Below are 13,318 nucleotides of genomic sequence, written 5' to 3' on the forward strand. Positions count from 1 at the left end.
GTAGTAGGGGTTTGTTTGGCTTCCATAGTGACGGCGGGGAAGCTGTGGACGGAGAACAAAACAGGCCAGTTTCTGTTCGAAACGTAAAGATCGTAAAGTAAAAAACGTAGTGAAGTGGTCTGAGTATTTCTTAAAAAAACGACAGGTACGAAATTCACAGCTAGCATATCATTGAAATCTACGGCAAGAAGATGTAATAACTAATGTCGTTTGAATATACTAACGTTGGATTAAGGCGATTTTTTTGTTACCTTTTCCAGATATCTCTGGCTACAGTGTTTACCTGTTAACAAATGCTAAATAAAAAACACATTTGCGTAGCGTACCATAACAACACATGCGGTTCGTTAACTATATAAGGAATTAATGGGAAATAACATGACAAAATTGAGATCTTAAGGGGGTCATTAAATTTGTTGTATTCTTTTTTCAAGTCCCTTACTGTATGTGTCTTTAATTACAGGTCTTAATAATTAAATAATAAATACTGTTTAAACTATAAGGAGTAATAATAGTGTAGAAGTGGGTGGATCACCCTGGTGCCCTGCTTTAGCTCTGAATACTGCACCACAGGAATGGAAATAAGACTCCTATTGCACAGCAGTTGCACCCATTCCAGGTTTTACTACGAGCTTGGTTAGGTAACAAGCTCAGGTGTGTCTTACTAAACTCATATCAAAACCAGGAATGGATCAAACTGCTATGCAACAGGAGTCTTATTTTGATAGAACACTTGTTGCATCAATTTGGAATTTAGAAACATCTTCAGCTATCCTATAATAATGCAGCAAACTGGTTGAAATTTGATACAGTTAGCTTAAAAATGTAAATTATCTATCTATCTTTGTGTTACTACAGGCTCTGAGAATCACAGAAGCGCACCTCAGTGAAATACTGTCCAGCTAGCTCACAAAAGACCTTCGCGACACACGGCGTAGTGACGGATTGACAGAGAATACTGTAAAAGGGTTAGGGCTTACCGGCAAGATCTGGCACCATGTCCTTCAGAGACTTGAGAAGTAAGTATAGAAATCTGCTGTATGTTTTGAGGCGTTAAAGAAATGAAAAAGAGGGTCCTTTCCACTTGTCATTGACAGTCAGTTTATCATGTGGTCCTGTTGTGCAGGTATTTCCAGGGTGACACACGCATGTTAAAGTCCAGGGAAGTCATTACACTGCTGTAGACTATCTCTCTCTGTGGCTGTGACAGGGTGGAAAATGAGTTTTTGGGGTCCAGCAGAGCCCAAGACTCTTGGTGAAAGTACCGCAGTTACAATATTAAACCCAATCAAAGTTTATTATTGTCTTTCCTTGGGAAAACTGATGTGCTACCCCCAGCACTTTAATGAAAGCCCTTGTGTGCTGTGTGATGGTCTTTGTTTTGTTGTTCTAGATTTTACAGAGATGATGAGGTCTCTGGGTTACCCTCGGCTCATATCCATGGAGAATTTTAGGACGCCAAACTTCTCCTTGGTAGCAGAAATCCTCATCTGGCTTGTCAAAAGGTTTGTCTTCTTTTACAGTGGTACTTTTTCTAGGATCCTTTTGTTTTAAATAAATGGCTCAGGACAGACTATTAAAAACAGCTAGCAATAGGCTAAGTTGTAGTCATAGTTGTAGTAGTACCACACATATCTGTAAAATAATTTGTACTCTGTTGTACAAACTTTTATTGGCTATTGTCTCATCTCATATTCAGCAACAGTATGCACATCAGAGTGTGTTTGAAAGTTGTAAGATGTAATTATTATTATTATTATTATTATTATTATTATTTATTTCTTAGCAGACACCCTTATCCAGGGCGACTTACAATCGTAAGCAAATACATTTCAAGTGTTACAATACAAGTAATTAAAATATATCCCTATTGTTTTTGTTTCTTTTTATAACCCCCTTCAGGCTACTAGAGCACTGTCCCTGAAATGAACAAAGCCTCCATCAGCATTGTTAATATATATATATATATATATATATATATATATATATATATATATATATATATAAAATGAATAAAAAAAAAATGTTTAAGCTGCAGTAAATGTTTCCATTCGTATGAGGAAGGTCAGTGTTAACAAGGCACATAACTTTAGCTTGTGAAAGGTTTTGGTCATTTTGTTAAATATATATTTTTTTTTTTTTTTTACAGAAATTACACATTAAAAAAGTGTTAAGTGGAATGGGCAGAATAGTATACTTAACTGTATGCATTTTTCATGGCGCACATAACCACAACCCGCATTTCAGCTAGTTATTTTAAAACCTGTGTTTATTTCTAGGTTATTTTATTTGGCAAGCACTAACACACAGTAATTGAAGTGCTCTCTTAGTCAACAGTGGTTCAAAGACCAATAATAAGAGGCATAGATTATGATTGATGTTTTTTTTGTTATGTTCACTTTTGCCTTCCATGCAAATGTAGTTTTTCAAATTTACAACATCTGATGTGTTTTGATTGCATCTGTAGTTATCTGACCAAACCAGGATTGCGCATTTTTATTCTGTAAATCTGAAATACACAAACTCATTTTCACAGAACCCTTTCAGCATCCTGAAGTAAATGTCTCAATTTTATTTATTTTTTTTCAACAAAAGGTACGAGCCACAGATGGAAATCCCCACTGATGTGGACACAGAACAGGACCGCGTTTTCTTCATCAAAGCAGTTGCTCAGTTCATGGTAAGGTAAATGTGCTAAAGTATGTTTTTGAAACCTGTTCTTGTTGATCTTTTTCCTACTTTGAAGGTGACATTTACTTACTTTGCAGATAGCGTACTACAATGTATTTCCCTGTTTGCACCCAGTCTATGTGCTTGCTCAAACAGCAATTAACTCATTTCTTGTTGAGGGACAGGAGGACAATCATAGGAGTAGCTTCTTCATTGAGAGTGGTGTATAGGACAGGATTTGACGCAGTGTTTAAAATAACTTAATTTAGCCTTCCTCCAAGTCTTCAACCCTTCGCATATCCTCTCCGATCATGGAAATAATTAATGCCAGCTATTCAGTGAATTGAAGTGATTATTGAAGGGTTAGAGTCAGCGAAGCAGCCACTGTCACTAATCAGTAATTAAGAAAGCTAAGAGCTGATGTTTATGTAGAACTAAAATACAACTGCCATTATGTCTTTCTACTCTTCTGCTGTTAAACGTAGTGAAGTGTGGAGTAGTGGTTAGGGCTCTGGACTCTTGACCGGAGGGTCGTGGGTTCAATCCCAGGTGGGGGACACTGCTGCTGTACCCTTGAGCAAGGTACTTTACCTAGATTGCTCCAGTAAAAACCCAACTGTATAAATGGGTAATTGTATGTAAAAATAATGTGTAAAAAATAATGCAATTGTATGTAAAAATAATGTGATATCTTGTAACAATTGTAACTCGCCCTGGATAAGGGCGTCTGCTAATAAATAAATAATAATAATAATAGTATTTAATCAACTTGTGCCATCCTTCTCATCATTGCCTTTACTGCTCTTGCAGTGCCACATCAAGTCATTTCCATTCTAGAGTAGAGCATTGTTTTGATGCAAGATTCAGCTTTAGAGATCAGAATTCACCGGGCACAGGCATGGTAATCACAGAGAGTCACAGTGATTTCACTGCCTGCCTATGTACAGGATAAGTGTTTTTTCTTTCTTTCAATGTGTTAGTATAGATTTCTGCTTCATGCAGGCTCAGTTTTCTCCAGTGATTTAGTCAGAAAACACATGGAGCATTTTGACTGTACAGTAATCTGTGAGATACAATGAGACGAATGCTGAGAACATTCTCATTGCTGTTCCTGCGATTCTGCTTCTCCCCACTCTAAGAGGGGTATATAAGCAAACACTCACACAGACACGTCCACATTACTGGTTTTAAAAGCAATAGGGACAATATCATAGACATCCAAATTCTCAAGTACTGTCAGATCAGAACAGAAGTGATTGTCACAGATTGCTTGGTTTCATGGTAAGTCACAGTGTCTACCCACTGTGTATTGGAATTCAGCTGTCCTTTCAGCCAATCCGAGATTAGTGCAGGATAGTGGAAACCAATAAGAATATTGTTCTGTGTTCTGAAGGGTGTGGTCCTGTTGTGTGCCCATCTATCATATTCGTGCTATTTATCAGTTGAGTCAGGGGCAGTAAATGTTGCAGATCCACATATCCACATATAAACTTCACATACGTAGTCTTCATTGCAGCCTTACAGAAGTCTACCATAGTCAAAACATAGCAAAGTCTAATAAAGAATAGTGAAAGCATGGTAAAGAATAGGTAAGCATTGTAAAGCCCAGAAAGGTATGGTAAAGTGTATGGGAAAAACAAAACAAAAAAAAACTTGACAAACTATGGCAAATGAATAGTATAGCCAGGAGAAAAGCATATACAAATTGCAGTGACCATGGTAACTTTTGTAAAGGCAGTGCTGAGCTGGTAATATATTTAATCTAATGTTCTTTCTTTCCAAAATGATTTATATCAGATCCCAAATAAACCTTAACACAAAACAAATGATTTAAAAATCTATTCCAGCTTTTAAAAGATTTTCATATCTATTTCCAGGAAAATTAAATGCATTGCATTATCTGCCTCAGTAGTGAAAGAACATAGTGTATAGTTCCAAAAAAATAAATATAAACAAATACAAATTAAGATTTAAAAAGCCACAAGGAAACAAGCCTAGAGTGGCGATTTCCAATCTGATGCTTTTAGTAATGCAATGTGTAACACATGGCATGCTTATTAATTTGCATCAGAATGCAGCTGGCAGTCTGACATAAGCAGGATTTAACAATGATAAATGCCTTCCAATAATTTTCATTAATAGCCAAGTTGTTACCGTGAGGCGTATATATTTAAGATAATCGCTCACGGTCGTTTTTTTTTCAATAGCACTTAAAAGATTGTATTATGATATAGCATTGAGTCTAAGGTAAGATGGTGCGTTGAGACTTCAGACTGGCTAATACAGGTCATCATTCATGGCAACAACATCAGTTTTTCATTAACCATACGAGGGGGAGCAAGCTGAACATTATTTTCGTAGGGTCTAGCAACCCCAGTATCCCTTTTGTTTAACTGTATGCTGTTTGCATTTATACGTCTGGAAAATAAATGTATCAAGGCTGTGCTGATTTAATAGATGGAAGGACAGTTTATTGTATCCGATATGCTGGGCAGCCCATGCAGATTGCCCTTCAAGACCTTTTTTGTATTTTTTTGCAGGCTACAAAGGCACACATTAAGCTCAATACTAAGCGCCTGTACCAGGCGGACGGCTACGCGGTGAAGGAGATGCTGAAAATCACAGCCTTGCTTTATAACGCTATGAAGACCAAGGGAATCGACAGCGGGGATAAAGAGGAAACTAACAAGTTCAAGTTTGACCTTGGCTCTAAGGTGAGTGGGATTGGGATAAAATATCAGCCCTATGTTTTCTTCACTTGAGTGTGGGGTAATGGGTTAAGAGAGCAAGCAAAGTGGGTAACATTAATAACCAGCCAGTCCCTCAATAAAGGTTACTGATTAGAAGTGCTACTGAGTGTATTCTTGTTTACATGGGAAACGGCAGACTGAAATATTTTCTCCTAGAAAGGTACTCCCGTCCTGTGTTTAAAAAAAATAAATAAATAAGAAAATGTTTTTTGTCAGTTAAATGCTTTTGTAAAATATAAATGTTCTCGAGGGATTCAGAATCTAGGTCACTAGAAAAATATGGCAAACCATGGTAAATGCATAGTATAACCAGCAGCAGCACTGTTCAGTGTATGAGACTATAATAAACTAAGTAGTCCTACGTTTTGGCTAATGTTGTTTTCAGTTAGGTATCCTGAAAGAAATGCTCTGCATCAGTAATCTCATTAATGTTTTCCACACTTCTCAGATTGCTGATTTAAAGTCTGCGAGGCAGCTGGCATCGGAGATCACCTCTAAAGGTGCCACTCTGTATGACTTGCTGGGGAAGGAGGTGGACCTGAGGGTGAGTAGGGAGCAATAATAAAAAAAAAAATAGTTTTTATTTTTATTTTGCCTGATGTTTAGTTCTAAATGTGTTTTTTTTAATTAATTTATTTATTTTGCTTTTTACTTTTACCACTGCTGCTACCAATGATGTTAAATCTGATCTCCTTTCATGCTTTACCTTTTAATCCAGCTGCGGTTTTGATTCGACATCAGCAGCTATGATAAAAATAAGTCGGGGGAGGGGGGGCTGGGGGTGAGGCTCCCGAGTGGCGCATCCTGTAAAGGCACTCCAAACGGAGTGCAGGATGCGCCCTATAGCCTGGAGATTGCGGGTTCGAGTCTGTGGATGGGAGTTCCCAAGAGGTGGCACACAATTCGCTGAGCGCCGCATGGGTTGGGAGGGCTTATGTTGGCTAGGGTGTCCTCAGCTTACCGCGCACCAGCGACCCCTGTAGACTGGCCGGGCGCCTGCGGGCCTGCCTGTGTTGCCCGGAGCTGCGTGGTCCTCTGGTGCTGTAGCTCTGAGGTGGCTGCGTGGCGGGCCTGCAGAGTGAAAAGAAGCAGATGGCTGACAGCACATGTTTCGGAGGATGCATGTGTCCATCTTCGTCTCTCCGGAGTCAGCGCGGGGGTGGTAGCTTTGAGCCAGGTTGAAATAAAAAAAAATAATTGGGCTTTCCAAATAAGGGAGAAAATGAGAAAATAATTGGCAATTCCAAATTTAAAAAAAAAAAAAAAAAAAAGACATTGGACTGGAAGGTTATGTAAAATAATCTGTTCAATTACTTACTCTGTTCCTAGCTCTGCAAAAATAATTGGTGTACTGAGCAAAAAAGTTAAAGAAAACCCAGCTACATTTTTTACCCTTTATAATTAGTCTCCGCAGGATTACTAGTAACACATAGCCAATCACAATCACGATTCCAACTCGGTGTACACATTTTTTCCTCCTGTGCAGGAAAAGAGGACAGCAGCCATTGCAAGACCCCTTGAAATAAACGAGACAGAAAAGGCCTTGAGAGCAGCTGTCAAGGAAGCGTTGGTGAGTGTGGTCAAAGCTGCCTCTGTTTCTGCATGTGTTACCCAGCCCAGCCCAGCCCAGCCAGCACGGTGACTTTCAACAGGGGTGGAGTGTGCTTCCTTTCTGCTTGGCTGGCATGTCAGCTGTTATATACACTGCCTTTTGTAATCTGTATTTATTTACTGTATCTTATTATCTCTACCGGTATTTTACCAGGAGACCCTGGCAAGACAATACAATAAACACAGCAGCATATACACAGCCGTGTGTCAGCTAGACAAACAGATTGGGAGCAGATACAGCTGTCTGCAGTTTTGTCCTGTTTGTTTACAAAGACAGCAGGAGAAGTGCAGTGTAAAAACACAGCATGTGGAATTCAAGATGCTCCCTTGTCGTCCCCCCCCCCCCCCCCCGAACACGCTTCCATAGGAGCACGTCCAGAAGACTATAAGGACACGCTGGACAACGTGGCCTCAGACGAAGCCAACCTGGAGGCCAAGATTGAGAAGAAGAAGCTGGAGCTGGAGAGGAACCAGAAACGTCTGCAGACCCTCCAGAGCGTCCGGTGAGACCGCTCGGTTTAGTTTTTTAAGGTCCTCGTTTCATGCCTGTACATCTGCCTGTCACACCTTGCATGGTGAACGGAATAACAGCCTTGATTTTTCATCTTCACCAAACTCTTATCGTAGACTCTTATCCTACTGTAGACGTTCCGGATTGAAATGGGCTATACTTTTTTTTTTCTTTTCTTTGATTATGCTATTATGAGGACCCTCTGTATGTGCGCTCACTGGTTTTTTCCTCGGATTAGCCAAATCTTTTTTTCACCAGAAGGGTAAAAGAAGTGAAGAATAAAAAGGACAATGTGCGTTACAGTGCAGTCAACAACACCTAGCCCTTTATTATTTTGTTGATCTCAATTGTTGCTGTTTTACCTTCTAAACAGTAATAGCTAATTAGTTTATTTCCATATGAAAATTGAAAATTTACATTTATTGACAATTTGTTATGGGAAATAAGTCTTTTTTTTCACAGACTGCATTTAAAACGAGAGTGGAGAAATTGTTATTCTGCATTCGTTCAATAGCCCAGGAGTTACTGCAGAATACACTGGGATTGTAGACCGCAGCCTTGAGCAAGCATTGTCAATACTGACAGTCCTTGTGACACATTCTGTAACTCCACAGCCCAGCGTTTATGGATGAGTATGAGAAGATCGAAGAAGACCTTCAAGAGCAGTACGAGACGTTCGTAGACAAGTTTCGCAACCTGTGCTACCTGGAACAGCAGCTGGAGGATTATCACAGGGTGGAACAGGAGAGGTTTGAGGTAACAAAAGACAAAGTGCACATGCATTTCTTTTAAAGGATATAGGAAACTGTATTTATTTATTTATTTATTTTTGTTCTGTATATTCTCCCACAACACCAAACAAACAATAAGTGGATCAGCCAAATGCATTAACTGTTAAGACTACTCCCTGTGTTGGAGTCCTGCCACTTATCGCGTCCAACTAGGTTGCCCTTTGTTAACAGAATTGTCTCAGATTTGTGAATCCTTGCTGTAAAGTTAAAGTTTTGCTCCAAAGAAGAAAAAAAACTGTTAATTATATTTTAATCCCCAGTTCTCTTCCCTAAATGCTAGTCCGCATTTACTGATAGATTGACAGTAATGGATTTTGATCTTTTGTTCCAGACGGTAAGTATAGTGATGAAGTATGTACTTAAGGAAGATTACAACTTGAAGCCTAGACACAAGTGTACAAGGCGGTAATTGAAGTTCATGATGGGGTGCCTGGTGCCTACGACATGTAATCAGAGGAAAATAGTACTTTGTATCAGAGATGCTTAGTTACATTATTCTAATAACATAACATCATATTCAACTCCGCTAGAGAAGGATGTGAAGGATAAAGAGTATGGATTTGTCCATCAAGCGTATCTATTTTGTGTTAATTGGAGGCCCAGAACAGAATTAAAAAAGCTCTTGTTACATTAAAGTGATTCGATTGATTCTGAGGAAACCATAACAAGGTGGTCTGTGCCAGCCAAATACTAATATCTGAAGGTAAACGTTTTAATTGCGTCTCTCTGCAAACTGGCAGGAGACTGAGAACACCCTCCGGCTGATGCAGAACAAGCTAAGGGAGGAGGAGAAGAGACTGATGAAGAGTGGGGGTAAGATTCATAAGGTTTATCGAACCCTGATTGTCACTAATCTTGGACTACCTAATGTTACCGAGTACAAATCACGGTCTGTAAAACTACCCTGTAATGTAGATCAGCGGTGCCCAGATACAACCAAACCTTTAATTACTTAACTGAACCAATTACACCTCTATCGGATAATTGTTTAATTGATGATCGCTAAAACCTGACATGGAATAGCCCTTGAGGACCGGAAGTGTGCACTCCTGATGTACATGGGCCAGAGGGAGTGTTTTTTTTTTTTTCAAATATCAATGTTTTGCAAGTGAGGAGAAATGACAGCAAATATCTAGCGAGACAGACAGAGTGCAGTACACTTGGGACATTTGCTTCAAATTCAGCAATCAATCCTTCATGGGTAATTACACCAGTCGGAGGATGAGCATCTGAGGATAATCAGCAGGTAATCAGCAGACTTATCTTTTAACAGTGGGTTAAAGTGAGCGTTGAGCTGTGTGCTTGTTAACCTTGCATTGCATTGCAGCTACTGATGATTAATTACTGCTCTGTTAATCTGCCAGCTCCAAATGCAGCTAAGGATGCTTTTGGCAAATCTCTTTACTAATTGCGGATGCAGATAAAGTGGGGATGTTGTGTTGAGAGGATCATTTTGATGTAATGGTGGTAATACAAGATTCAGGATCATACCTTACTGGCATTTAAGCTACAGTGAAATGCTGTGACCTTTTTGTTAGAACGTTTGTTCACAGTGACATGCTTACGAAATGTGCTAATCCAATAGTCGGGTAGGATTGTTAAGTAATGACCCTAAAAAAAGAAAAAAATGTTTATTCTGTTTTACTAAAACGTTTGCTAACAAGCAAAAAAGGACAATTTCTTTTTTTAAGTTATGATTTTTTGCAGTGCCGTTCAAACTTCCTTAATCAGTCATTTATATATATATCATGCACGTATGTAAATGAGTTTGCCATGCTTATCCAAAGTCGTCATTTTTTCTCGGAACACATAAAATATATAAATTATGGATATATGGAATACTGGAAGAGGTGTTCAGTAGTTTGTTCGATGGTACTGAAGCTGTGGCAGAGAAGTTTGCCTTTGCTGATTTGCTGCATTTCTTTTTTGCTAAACCAGGCAAGGAGGATGAGTCGGACATGGAGATCCAGGAAGATGAGGGATCAGACAGTGACATGGAGGACCGGAGACCAACCAAGCCCCGCCCCACCAGGGGCCGCCCCATTCCAGGTACCTCCCCACTCAGGCTGTGCTCCCTCTGAATTAGGAATTCATATTGAAGCAGTCTTTAAGATGAGCTTGCATTTCGCTTGTAGTTATTTTACCCCTGATCATTTTTAGTTTGAGTTAGGAGTGAAATATGTGCGGAGCTAGTGCATCCAGCTCGGAGATGCACTTGTGTAAATCACAGTGTACTGTTCTTGAGTGCATGTACTGATGTGACTGGTCTGTGTGGGTTTAAGAAAGACGTTCTTCTGTATTCACAGGCAGAGCTGGTGCCCGCATCGTGGGAACAATGCATGGAGGAGACAGTGATGAGGTAGGAGTTACTGAAATTGCAGACCACGTACCTTGTGCACTCAGTCTTAGCGAGGAGCATAATGCAGCAGTGCTAGTTGTTACATAGTTGGATATGTTGGAGATTGCAAAACTGTATTTTGCAAACTGCATTAACATGTGTTGGAGCCACTGTATGTCTTTTATTAGAGTATAATGTTCAGTACATAGTAAGCATTGTGCTTGCAGGGGTTGAAGTGTAGCAGTTCACTGTCTGCAAGCCCAAAATGGGGAGAATAATAACCCCTGATTCTGTGGGGTTAAATGTGTTCAAAAAAATTAAATCAAATAAAAAAATCAGTTTTGAGAAAGGCTTCAAGAGTTTCCACCCATCACAATAGAGAGAGTTTTCCTTTTTGGCTGTGTTATCACCCTTCACAACAGAGAGGAGTTTTACTGTTTGGCTGTGTTATCACCCTTCTCTTTCTGCCCCCTTCTACTCAGTTTGTTTTCTTTCCTTTCATCGCGGCTTTTAAAGCTTAAATTGGCAGCAGCTACGTCACTCTCAACCACCGCCCCTCGGAAGAGAGAAAAGGTTGGTGTCAGGGGCCGGAGCCAAGCTGCAGGCTTCAGCTTCCAATGGGCTTCGAACTGTCCTTGCTGTCGGGGGCTGTCTCTGGAAGTCCCCTGGGTGTATTTTCAAATGCTTAATATTGAGATTTAAAAAATAAATTAATAGAGGGATAGTCTACCTCTTTTCACTATCTTCAAAACTGTCCAGAAAAGGGAGGCTGGACCCGAAAGGAATGGGATTATTGGGGCCAGGGGAATTATATATATATACATTTTTTTAAGTAGTCTTGGATAAAGGGGTTTAGTCTGATTTGAGGTTGAAGTTGGGAGCCCATTAGAAGACAAATATTTGTAATTAGGTATAGATCCTTCCAGTAAATGTATAGATATACTGTACAGTATGTGTGTTTATGTTTTGTGTAGGTTAGGAATCGTCAACAAAATGTATTTCTTGTGGGAGCCTTATTATCAGCTAGTAGTGGAACGGAATGTAGCCACGAGTATAATTCTGTCTTTGACTCAGGAGAGGAATAAATAGGGTTATCTGATCTTCAAGCATCTAAAATCTAATATCATGCCTTTTTTTGTTGGGGGTTCCTGGTAGAAAGTAGGTATAACAGCACAGTATAACTACTGGTGATACCCCAAGTCTGAAATGAACCTGGAACATGTGTATACACTACACCAGTGGGTGTTGTGTGTGTGTGTGTTTATATGTTGTGTGCCACAAAAACAATAGCTGTAAACCCAGTTAAGATGGATTCCTCAGGTAGTCCCAGCAGTAGCATACACCAGGGAGCTTGCCGCTACACCCCACAATGTAACTTAATAAATTCTTCTCAGCCGGTGCACAGAGTTGCCGTGGTACAGTGTAATTGGACCCCTGAGTATAACAGTAGCCTCACTCATGTTGATGAAATGACATGAAAAATAAATAAAAGGAGATTGAAGCCATTCTTACAAAGCACTGTTTACAATTCAGAAAAAAGCAGTTTTATTTTTTTATTAAAAATAAAGTGCCCTTGTTATTTACTGTGTAGCTGACACATAATATATTATGCATTTTATTGTTTGCTTGTTTTATTATTTCATATCATACGGAGATGTGTGACTGCTAAAGGCCTGGACACACCAGCGTGTCGCGTTGTGTCGCTTCACCTAACATCATGGTGCTCTGTACACTTAACTTTTTTTCTTTTTTTTTTTAACATAAATTATATATACAGTACCTCCTGGTTCAAATGAATTCTGATGTTAAACCCATTTCCCTCTTTCCATTTCTGGCACAGAGAGGATCATATACCTGTACAATCACATACCTGAGGCAGCAGTTATGAAATTGTGTGTTTATATATATATATATATATATATATATATATATATATATATATATATATATATATATATAATTACACAATTTGGTTGCTAAAGGTTGAAAGGATTTTTATTTTGAGAATGATTTGTGAGTCACAGCAGGGCATTTGTTGGAAGATGATTCTTATTCAGATCAATTCAGTACATCACCTAGAAATTTGCAAGAGGGTCCTAACCTGGGCTTGCTCTCTGATCGGCAGGACGACTCCGAGGACAGTGAGATTGACGTCGACGACGACGATGAAGATGATGATGAGGAAGACGATGAAGAGCACAAGGATGCAGTGGATGATCTGGACAGCGTGGACTCCCCTCTGTCCAAACCCAGCCATGCACCCCCCCGGGGGTCCCGCAAGCCCGAACCGCAGGAGGAGAGTGACAACGACTTCTGAACATAACCCCCACACACACACACACACACACACACACACACTCTCTCTCACTCTCTCTGCTGCTTATGGTTTGTAGCTATTTTAATTCCACACTGTTGATTCCAACCATTTGAATGCAATTCAGTTCCTTTCTTTAGGTTCACTTGCTCTCTGCACATAAAAACCCTACAAATACAGGCAACAGAGCAGCAATGAAATCATTGAATACTGCAGAATTAGGAATTTGTACTCAGCTGTGTAAAAAATAAAGAAAGCTACTGAACAAGGGTGCATTGCAGCAGTCTCAAGTCAAAAGCCATGGTGTCTTATTCAAGCAATGGAACCTCACAT

At 39.6% G+C, this 13,318-nt stretch overlaps 1 protein-coding gene across 1 annotated transcript; it reads left to right on the forward strand.

Moving 5' to 3' along the window:
• Positions 1-27: 27 nt before the first annotated feature.
• LOC117418484 (clusterin-associated protein 1) lies at positions 28-13,255 on the forward strand. The gene is given in 15 exon segments (XM_034926103.2): positions 28-145; positions 859-1,019; positions 1,394-1,505; positions 2,596-2,680; positions 5,211-5,384; positions 5,869-5,964; positions 6,907-6,990; positions 7,399-7,416; positions 7,419-7,534; positions 8,157-8,298; positions 9,074-9,146; positions 10,272-10,382; positions 10,640-10,692; positions 11,188-11,244; positions 12,797-13,255. Coding segments are annotated over 14 exon segments (1,335 nt in total). The 5' UTR covers positions 28-145; positions 859-997; the 3' UTR covers positions 12,989-13,255.
• The last annotated feature ends 63 nt before the right edge of the window (positions 13,256-13,318 follow it).

The sequence above is a fragment of the Acipenser ruthenus genome, chromosome 13 (genome assembly GCF_902713425.1).
Source record: "Acipenser ruthenus chromosome 13, fAciRut3.2 maternal haplotype, whole genome shotgun sequence".
Classification (NCBI taxonomy): domain Eukaryota; kingdom Metazoa; phylum Chordata; class Actinopteri; order Acipenseriformes; family Acipenseridae; genus Acipenser; species Acipenser ruthenus.